Source organism: Muntiacus reevesi, chromosome 4, assembly GCF_963930625.1.
Source record: "Muntiacus reevesi chromosome 4, mMunRee1.1, whole genome shotgun sequence".
Taxonomy (NCBI): domain Eukaryota; kingdom Metazoa; phylum Chordata; class Mammalia; order Artiodactyla; family Cervidae; genus Muntiacus; species Muntiacus reevesi.
Genome location: NC_089252.1, coordinates 5,591,620 through 5,602,566, shown reverse-complemented (window position 1 = coordinate 5,602,566; position 10,947 = coordinate 5,591,620). Strand labels below are relative to the sequence as shown.

Below are 10,947 nucleotides of genomic sequence, written 5' to 3'. Positions count from 1 at the left end.
ATTGCAGGCTCTCACATTCTTTACCATCTGAGCCACCAGGCACCCTTGTCACTTAATGCCTCCCCCTAAACCTTTTGGGTGAAAAATAGATATTTAAGGATGCACTATCCATCTGGACCCCAGCAAGACACACATATGTTCGTGTGTGTTCTTCTGTGTATTTTCTAAAGAGTCAACAGTATGGGTTTGATGTCCCCACGCCCCTGAGCCTTGCCTTTCCTTACACACATTTTGAGAGTTGGGAGGTGAGTTGGAGGGAGAGAGCAAGCCAGACATCAAACCCATTTATTCTGAATCTTAAATTAGGACTTTATCATCAATATTTTGGTTACATTGTTACACAAAGGACAAATTAACATCCGGTTTGAGGTCTCTTCTTTGATTGCTTTGGGATCAGTGCCATTTCCTTGGCGGAGGAATCCTGCACCCGTCAACTCTCAGCTGTGTTTAAATAATATTGTTGTACCAGGTGCCAAACAACGAGGATTTGGGAAACTGCTTCTAGGGAGCCTCTGCCAATCACCTTCAACCACTGCGATTTTCATGCGGCTTCCCCGCCAGGTGCTCCCGGGGAGCGTCCACACCCTCTGCCTGGGCAGATCGGAAGAGGATCCTGAGGGGGAAGACCTGGCTGGTCCCGTTGACTCTGACCACCAGAGGTGGATGCAAAGGACGAAAGCACTCTGCCAGGAAGACCCAGTTGCGCTCGGCAAAGAGACCACGTGATCGTGAACTTGGTCATCACAGCTTCCGTTCTCCTCTGACATGATTCAGGCCACCCAGCAACATTCTCGTCTCTTAAAAAGTATTTCAAAATGTAAATTGAAAAAAAAAAAAAAATTCAGGTTGTTACTTCCAAAAGTGCCTCTGAGAGAGTCTCTTTTAAAGAATAAGCAGAAAGGTCCGTCTGTCATTTTCTCTTTGCTCTACCTTCCGTTTGGTTTGGTCTCATCCAAAATACACAGTTATTTTTTGTTTTGTGTTGTTTGGTCTCCTCCAGAAATCCAACACACATTTTTCTCTCCCCACCCCTGGCACAGAAGAGAAAAGCAGGGGCGAGGAGGAGGAGCTGTGTGTGAAGAAAAGTAAAGCTTCCCGGGGAGGGGGGGAGAAAAACCCACACACACATAGACAAACAATACAAAACAAAAGCTGCAGTCCAATCGTGCAAAATTTGCTTCTCCGGATAAAGCACTTCTTGATACAATGTCCCCTTCCCCCTCCCGAGGACTCCCATCCACCCGGGGTGGGGGAAATACAGCATGAAAGTGAAGCCATTCTTTTTCTTAAGGCTGAACAGACACGCAGAGAACACGTTTCAAGGGCTGTCGGGTGGGCGGCGAGCGGCGGGGCTCTTGCTCTGAGCCCAGCCGGCAGCCTGCGATCCATCCCGGGGTCCGCGGCGCCCCTCCCACGGGGCCAACAATACCACGTACAAACAACGGAGGAAAAGTCAATGTCCCGACAATGAAATCCCGTATTGACTTTACAATCACAGGTACAAATTGCTCCGATCGATCATTTCATTTCTCCTTAAGACCGTGCCGTCTAAAGCTCGTTAGGGGCCGGGTCGCCGAGGAGTGGTCAATATTCAGAGAAAATGCTGGAGGTTCCGAAGGAAGCCGCTCTTCTGTCACCACAGTCCGAGGGAGGAGGACGGAGACAAGTTGTCCTGTTCCAGCGAGTTGGGGGGGTTGGGAAGGGTGGGCTCCTGGGTCCAGACAGCCGTGTCCCCACCGTCCAGGGGAGGCTCTGCGTTTATAGCGGGAAAACCAAGAAGCCCGAGAACGTGGAGTACTTCCAGCCCCCCATAAGGTTGCCCCTCTCCAGTTTGAGGTGGACTTTATCCTCTCTCTCCATCAACAGCAGGACGCCGTTGCTGGCAGCTTCTCTGGTGACGTCCTGGTCTCCTGCGAACGCCGAGATCACCGGGTAGCCGTTCTGCATCAGACTGACCTGCGGGCAGAGGGCAGAGCTCAGCCGACCGCAGCGGACCCCACGCCCATCCGCTTTTCTCTTCTCACCCGCCCCTACCCGGTCACGGAGCCACGTGTCGGGGGAGCTGACCCAGAGGACTGAGCTGGTCCCCAGGACCCCGCCAGCCCCCTCCCGGGCCCTCCCCGCCCCACAAAGCCAGGAGGGTCCAGCTGTCCAGGAGACCCACCTGGATGGTCTGTCTGTTGTACACCTTGACCACGTGGAAGCTGAAGCTATAAATCCCTTTTCTCGGGGCTACAAATATACTGGAGGCGAGATCAAAATGGTTGCCAATGTTTACTAAGACCTGGAAAAGAAGAGGGAATAGGGCACACACATAGCGGGCCGCCTCTGTGTGTGTTTCCATCACTCACCAGACCACCCCCAGCGGTCCCTTCAAGACCTGCAGGACTTGAGCAGCACGTGCTCAGCGACCCAGTACCCCCCATCCCCCAGGAAGGAGGCAGTCCCAGGCTAAACATCCTGCAGCAGGAATTGATTTCCAAAGGATTCTAATGGATGGTACTTCAGAAGGCTCTCTCTCTGGAGAGTATAGTATATTTATGTGTTGAAAAAAAATGGATGTACATGGTGGCTGTTGGGGGGTGGGGCAGAAAGGTAACACAAAAAGACAGTCTGGTAGGTAGATGAGCTGTAAACGGAGGCTGTTCAGAGGTTCGTGGGATTCTGGGGACCTGAATGAGAAGCTTGGACCAAAACAGAGCTCTGCCCTGAGTGGGAAGAGAAAGGGTGGTGAAGTAAAAGGCCCATTAGTGAAGTCACTCAGTGGTGTCCGACTCTTTGCGACCACGTGGACTGTGGCCTACCAGGCTCCTCCATCCATGGGATTCTCCAGGCAAGAATACTGGAATGGGTTGCCATTTCCTTCTCCAAAAGGCCCATTACCAGAGTTAAATTCCATCAGATAAAGCTTGGGAAGAGCTCTGTGTGCTTTGGGAAGGAAGGGATGGTGTGAGGTTTTGTCTCCCAGCCCCAGGCACCGCCCCTAGCAGCACACAGTAGGTGCTCAATAAATGCTGCTGGGTGAAGGACCACAGCCCACAAACACCAGCTGTGCCCCTCTCCCCTCACTTTCCTCCACATGAGGTGTCTGGTCCCTATGCTGGGCTGTGACATCACGCTCAGAAGCATCAGTAACCACCCAGAGAGTGGAAAGAAAGGCAGCCTGACACCCTCAGCTCAAATTCCACAAAGTGCAAGAACAATGACAAAATGAGCCATGAGATATGAAATCACGTGACCCCCCAGATGCTATTTCTCCAATAAAAGATGGATGAGAGTGACTGGAGCGGAGGGTACCCCTTTATGAACAGATTTCCCTGTCAGATGTTCAAGGTTCTTCCCTGTCTGAATCCCTCCTCACCCACATATGCACAACCCAATTAAAATCTTAAAATGGCCCCACCTCCTGTTCTGTTTATAAAACACACAGCCCACAACAACAGCAGAACCCTAGATTAGAGACCCTGTCTGTTCAAAAACAAATTTGCACCATACCCTTGGCTGTTGTTTCCCATACACTCATTACAGATAGATCACACGTGGCTCCCAGAGCCATGCCACTGGGAAGGCTGTGGAAGGAGCCACATCAACTTCTTCAAGGAGCTCTAAACACATTTGAGCCCCTCCTTGACTGCAGGGCCCAGAGACACTCAGGCGGTGCTGTTAAAGACGAGGAGCTTCAAGATGCAAGTCCTCCTCTCTCTGAGGCTATGTCCCAACTGCCTTACAAGCCTCAAAGAACCAAGCCTCCTCCTCCAAGCCCTTGGTGTGGGTCCCAACTCAATGACCTCAACTCTCTCACCTCCACATCTAATTCAGGGAACTGGTAAATTCAGGGCCCTGCTATAGAGGAACGAACACCCACCAGCCCCAGAAAAGCCGGTTTCAGTTCCTCCCTAACTGGTGCATGACATCATTTCATCTGCCCTGTCATAGCTGGCTCATCTATAAAATGAAAAACCTACTACTGCTTATCCCATATACATCACCGAGTTTTCTTAACATCCAAATGAAAGGACGATGTATTATAAAACCACGGTGGAAACTAATTCATTGCCTGCTTTAGTTGGACATAATTAAAATAAATACATGCATGTTTCATTAAAAAAAAAAAAAAACAGATTAAAGAGTGACATCCCCATCCCATCCTGTACACACCTCTCCAAATTTCAAATACATAATCCTTAACAAGGATTAAAGCAAATGAAGACATGCCTAAAATGAGGCATTGGTCTGTGCAGTTGGGTGGTCACCCAGGTCTGCAAGCCAGTTAACAGAGAGAAAGGAACTCAATCAAGTGTGCTCAGTAAGGCCAGAGCTCCAGGTGGGAGGCTTGTAGCCAAATGAATGGGATGATTAGGCTAAGTTTGGAAATCACTCTGTTTCCTGTTTGTTTCTGAAAAACAACAGAAACCAAGGTAGGGAGAGAGGGGAGGATGAGGACCTCTAAATCCTGGGCAGCAGTGACCCAGAGAAGGGGTTACCAAGAGCTGATCACATCAGGGGCCCTTCTGTTTTGAAGGGACTGGGAGTTGGGTGGCTAAGGCAACCTCATTGCTCTTCGGTTTTTCTTTATATAACCCCACCATATTTAATATTGACGTGCTGTATTTATATGTTACTTGTATATACTGCATTTACCACATATTGAATTTATATAACCACACTCTGTTTCCTTCTGTTTCTGAACAACCATGGCTGCTATTTCCCCACACGCTTCCCCACTTATTTCTCTTGAAGTTAAGCATCCTCTCTGGGAGCCATTCTGAAATAAATAATAGGTACTTCTTCTCTGAGCCTGGGCTGAGACCTTCGGAGAACCCCCCGGGGTTAACGAGGAGAGTTTAAATGCACTCAAGGTCTAAGTGGCCAGCGAGGGGGACAGGAGCCCACCGCCCATAAGGACGGCCCCAACTCCAGCGAAAACTGGTTTCTCTTTGGAAATGTCTATCGGCTCTCTTAGCTCAGCGGGACGCCCGGCTCCTCAGGACTCTCGGTCATCCGAGTGCCAACCGAGCTGATGAGTTATTGAGCAGCGACAATGTGAAAAGGAGAGCTTGCGGGAGAAGGGAGAAAAGCAGCGCAGAGGGGAGGGGAAAGCCTGGAGCTCCGCGTCTGGGAAGCCGGCCACCCAGCCACGCGCCCGGCGGGAGGCTGAGGGCAGGCCCGCGCGCTGACCTGGTCGAAGTAGATGGTCATGGTGCGGTTGCTCATCTCGGACGGCTCGTGGTTCGTGCTCCGCGTGGCGGAGAAGGCCACCTTGGCGCTGCCAGAGCGCACCGAGATGCCCAGCGAGGAGGTAACGGCGCCGTCCGCCGACGGGCTGGAGTCGCACACCACCAGGCACTTGCCCTCCAGCACGATGGGCTCCGTGTCGTTCTGCGCCCGCACCGGGCAGCCGGCGGGCAGCAGCAGCAGCAGCAGGGCCAGCGCCGCCCCCAGGCCCGAGCCGCAGCCGGCCGGCTCGCGCAGCGCCCCCCGGCGCCCGGGCATGGTCAGCGGCGGCCCCCGGGGGCCCCGGTCGGGCGCTGACATCCGGGCTGGGGGCGCGCGGAGAGCAGAAGGGCGCGCGCGAATGCGCCGGGCCGGGGGGAGCCTCCTCTGGCCTCGGTCCCCGGCTCTGATGCTCAAGGCCAGGGTGGTCCTTAGAAGGAGAGCGCCAGCGGACCTGTCAGGGCAGAGAAGCCAAACCACGAGACGGGGGGTGAAGCTGCGTGGGAAGGAGGTGCGGGGACCAGTCCCCGCGACGCTCGGGGCCCCTCCCTGGAAGCCACCCTCTGGGTCCCTCGCACTGCTACCCCCTCCCCGACTGGCACAACAGGTCCTGAGAAACGCCGGGCGCCCCGGCCCGGGCATCCCAGGAGGCTCCCGGGGAGGGGCGCGTGCCGGGGGTGCGGACGGGGAAGGGGCTCGCGATGCCGCAGGGCCTAATCAATAATGACACGGTCAGGGACCCTCAGGGACGCGGTCCGCGCCACCCCCAGCCCATTCAGCCCAAGGCAGAGGGGGACCCAAGACGCAGGCGGCGGAAAAATCCACTGAGCTTTAACCGCTCTAATTTCGGCAGCATTTTTTTTAAGCCACACCAAGAAACCTTTTTCTCTTCTCTGCTTTCCTTTCCATCCTCTATTTCTCCAACCTAGAGTTGTTTTTTTTTTTTTTTTTTTTTTTTTTTTTTTTTAGCAATCCATTTGCGCAAGATCTTAGCCGTTTTCCACCCAAAGAACAAGTCCCCAGGAAGCTCATTAGGGTGAATAATAAGATTAAGATGGGAGAAAAAACAAAAACAAAACCCCCAAAGACAGGGACATCCTAAAACCTAGTAACCGCTTCCCACGTCCCGGCTGCCGGCGGGCGAGCCACTCCGGAGAAGCACCTCGCATCCCCCTCTCTGGCGCAGGACCCGAGGTTTCCGGCGGTGGGAACCCCAAGCTCGGCTTCTCTGCAGCTTCTGTTTCCAGACTCCAGGGGCTCTTTCTCTCCCGGCCAGGAGGCATCCCCTGCAGCTTTCTGCCAACTTACGCGCCTGTTCGCACTTTCCATCCGGTCCCATCTTCCCCCACTAAACTAAGCAGATCATTTCAATATCCAGTCGAGAAACCAAAAAAAAAGCGAAGAAACCTCTCGCTCGCCGCCCACAGCCTCCGAACAACTCCTCCGGCTGTCCAAACAATCTTTCTAAGAAGAGACAAGTTGTTTCTCCACGGGCAGCCTCCCTCCTCAGCCCCTGAACAGGACGGTTTCCAGCAGCTCTCCGGCTCTCCCCGCCCAGACGCAGACCCGCGACCGTCCTCGTGGAAACCGACTCACGGATGCAGTGAACGCGCGGATCGCGGAGGGCAGGTCGGGTTACCTGGAACATCCATGACGAGCGAGCCCCGCTGTCCGTCAAGTTGTTCTGCTTGGAGAAGACGAGCCGGAGCTGGCGGGAGGAGACACCGAGCGCGACCCTTCTCCCCGCGCGCGGCCAGTAACCGCCCCGCCCCGCCGCGCCGCGCCGCGCTGCTTTCCCGCGCCGGCCCGCGCCCCGCGCGGCGCCCCACCCGGATCGGCCGGCGCCCCGCACCCGCGGGTCCCGCGCCGCGCCCCACCCCGCGACCGCCCCGCGCTCCTCACCGGTACGTTCCGCGTCCGCTCCGCCCGGCGTCCCGCACCCGGTACGCACCGCCCGGGTGCGCGCAAGCTGCCTCTTTCCACCGACCCGCTCGGTCCCGGCCGCTCCTCCCGCCTCCACGCCGCCCCGCGCGCGCCGCCTCCTCCCGGGCTGGGCACCTGCGCCCCGCACCCCGCTGACCCCGCACCGCCCAGGTCCCGCTCTCACCCAAACACCCAGCGCGAAATCTTCCCAGATGTCTCGCTTTCAAACAATTAGGCAACCTCCAAAACGCCGGTCGCTCCTCTTCTTTTCGATTGTCGCTTTTCTTTTTCAAATCCCCTCCAAGTCTTAATCCTGAATAGCTCGATCACTTTCATAATTAATGCGTAAAGCAGTTTTCTTTAAGAAAAAAAAAAGAAAAGAAAAAGAAAAAATGAGTACTGGGATGAAGAGAAAGATCTTGGAATATCTTAGTGATGCAAAAACTGTGGTTCCAGAAGCTCCAGTGTGGGAACTGCCAGGTCTGGGCGGGGATTAGAGGCGCCTCCGCCTGGGTTTCCTTGTCTGCTCCTCCGGACCTGCCGGCGCGCGCTGGCACCCGCGCTTCTTTATTAAAACGCCTGCTCTGAGCTCTGCGACCTGGGGAGACGCGCAGGGTTTCCGAGCTGCGCCCCGAGCGCGGGCGGGCGAGGAGCGCAAGTACGGACGCGGGGCGCCACCTACGGGCGCCGGGGCCTCCCTGCCGCGGGTTCGGGGACGGTGGGGACTAGGGTGAGGTCTGCGGAGCTCTTCCTGGACCCCCACAAAGCAGCCCGGGCCTCTGGAAAAAGGGAGCGATAGCAATCGATCTCTCCGGTGGTCATCCTGCAACGCCCAGCCCCTGAGAAGGTGGAGCCGCACCCTTGCTTTGGCAGATCGTCTCTGTTCCAACAACTCTGCCAGGATGATTTAACTTGCAGTCAGGTTATCATCGCTTATCGTTGTCTTCATAACCTTTGCCAGGACCATTGGGCTGTGGAGTCCATGCCGCCCTTAAACAGTATCTAAATGGACACTCTCTTTATAACCCAACCTCTAAAAATGTCGTTAAAAAAAAAATCTCTGTCCTCTGACTTGCTTCCTATGCCTTTGCTGATAGGCTGTTCAGGATAAGTGGGCCAATGCAGTTCAGAAGAACAGAATGGAAGTCTGTCTGATTCCTCCAGACTTCACGCCGAACCCTTTGTCGTTTGAAGAATTCACCCAGGGTTCTGGTTCCAGCCCATAACGTGGGTTTTTGCAGGTAGGGGGTGTCCAAGGCCTCGGTTCCCATAGGCTCTGGCGGGGCTTCTCTTCTCTGACTAGAACTGCAGGGCCTCATCTCTGAACGCTGGAGATGAAACTACTTCGCATGAGTGCAGCCAAAATAGATGCGGAGGAAGCCAGGGGCAAAGTGAAATGGGAATTGCATAGTATTACCTGAGACAGGATGTTTAGTATGGTAGTAAAATGTGATGGAAAAAAACTTCAGAGCCAACTGTTTTGTACTTAGCATGCAAACTAGAATAAAATAACCCCCAATGTATTACCCTCCCAAGAATATACTCTGAAAATGAAGTACTTTGCTTCCACAACAGGCTGGTCAGATGTACTGGACTTTGTCAGGAAAGAGTTTACAGAAACACCATATCCTGTAAACTATTTAATGAGTTAAACACAGTGGAAATTGTTAACTCTTATTCTTTTATGCTAGTACTGCATCAATTTCACAATCTCTTGTTGTCACAGTAAGTACAACTCTAGCCTTCCCTCATAGAGAACACAGATTTGTGTGCAGACCTAAGTAGCAAAGGACTCTAGGTCTGTGAAAGAAATGTGAGCTCAGACTGATAATTAGACCGGTTTGGAGATGCTAATTAAGTAACAATGCCTCTCACACATCCATACATCTTTAAATAACAGCTCTATTAAGCAATTCTTAAATGTTAGGCTATAAGCCTTTGGTTTAGCAAATGCAAGTCCCTTTGGGGGGAATAAAACCAAACTTCTTTGCTATGTGGCAACAAAAATGCTTAAATTATATAAAAAAATAAACCTCAATCTATATAGTCGATTTGATTATGGAATTAGAGCAGTAAGTGTCCTTCTATAATGGGAAAAAAACAAGTTGGGTTTAAATGTAAACTTGAGATTATTTTTAGAAGCAGGTTAGTAATTGTGAAAAGTAGCAGATTGATCTACCAATGGAACGTTAGCATTATTTTTCACTTACTAAATCTTTGTTCTATCTATAAGGAGACATTTAGGTTATCTCTTTGTGAAGGAATTTTAGTTCCTAAACATGCTGAGAAAGACTTGCAGAATATAACTAAAATTTAAAGGTGAGAATGTTTTCTGGTTATCACAGGGATTACCTTTTTTCTTTCATTTCCATGCTACTAGTAACTATAGTTGTTACTATTACAGCAACTAACTCTCCACTCTCATGTTATCCCCCGTGGACAATAAAAATATCTGTTGTTGATTGAGCATCTGTTATGTGTTAGCGCACTGCTTTCTTTATCTAGGACGCAGCATCTAGTTTAACACCCACAGTCACCCTGTAGTAGACAGATGGTCACATAGAGCCCAAGAGGAAAGTATTCTATTGTTAAAAAGGGGGAGTGGAGGAGACAAGGAAAATTCAAGAACCCTTCCTTTCATTTGTCCTCAGTATTTATCTATAACAGACCTTACATTTGTTTTCTTTGTGTAGAACCCTTCGTTGAAAACCATCTTTAGCATGTGATATAGTCTCTTCTTGCTTATTTAATCTAATGCATAATACTTATGATTTTATCCTAGATAAATATGTGATCAATAGAATATGCTATATATTTCATAATATTGAATGTGAAGCCATGTACATACTTTAAAACATAAATATATATGCATTAATAAATTATTTTTATTTCAACTACAAAGGAATAATTGACCAATATAATTGTACACAGGTAAAAAGATGATTGCATACATGTATACATTAAGGACTGATGACCACGATGAAGATAATAGGTCCATCACTTCCCATAGTTAACATAGATTCCTCTGTCATTTATGTGATGAGAAGGCTTAATATCTATTTTCAGGAACTTTTAAGTATACAATACCATATTATTAACTAGAGTCACCATGATATAGTTTTATGCTCTAAACCTACTCATCTTATAACTGAAAATGTGTGCCCTTTGACCTATACCAGCTCACTTCCCCCTCCCCCCAGCCCCTGACAACTACCATTCTGTTCTCTGTTTCTATAAAATCAGTTTTGTTTTGTTGCTGGATTTTTAAGATTCCACGTATATCGTATAGTTTTGCCTTTCTCTGTCTAACTTAATTTCCCTTTAGCATAAAGTCCTCCAGATTCATCCATTTTGTCACAAGTGGCAGTATTTCTTTCTTTTTATGGCTGGGTGATAGTCCCCTGAGTATAAATACTGCATTTTCTTTATCCATTCATCGGTTGAAGGACACGTATGTTGTTTCCCTATGTTGGGTGCTGTGAGTGGTGCTGCGTGAACGCGGGGTGCCGACAGAACCCGAAATGGAGCAGGATGCTGTGGTCCTCCCCCAGTCCTCAGCCTGCCTTTGTCTGTAGAAAAACTTCAGGCAAAAAATAATCAGAGAAGTGAGAAAATACAGAACTGAAGGAAAACAGTCAAAGGAGACCAAATAATAAAGGTTTCATCGTTGAGCATAGTCCAGGACCTTTAGTTCCTCTTCGTGGGACATAGACCGCATTCTGAGCATCTCCTGTGAGCTGACCTGTAGGGACTAAAACCCCTCCGGGGGAGGACGTTAACGGCCTGATGACCCGACTGTGGCCAGGACAT

At 50.8% G+C, this 10,947-nt stretch overlaps 1 protein-coding gene across 1 annotated transcript; it reads right to left on the bottom strand.

The window, feature by feature from the left end:
- Nucleotides 1–261: 261 nt before the first annotated feature.
- Nucleotides 262–5,600, bottom strand: CBLN2 (cerebellin 2 precursor). Its single transcript, XM_065935111.1, has 3 exons — nucleotides 5,179–5,600; nucleotides 2,165–2,284; nucleotides 262–1,956 (listed from the first exon to the last, which is right to left on the bottom strand). Exons 1-3 carry the CDS (start codon nucleotides 5,533–5,535, stop codon nucleotides 1,759–1,761), a joined length of 675 nt encoding a protein of 224 aa, XP_065791183.1. The 5' UTR covers nucleotides 5,536–5,600; the 3' UTR covers nucleotides 262–1,758.
- Between the last annotated feature and the right edge of the window lie 5,347 nt (nucleotides 5,601–10,947).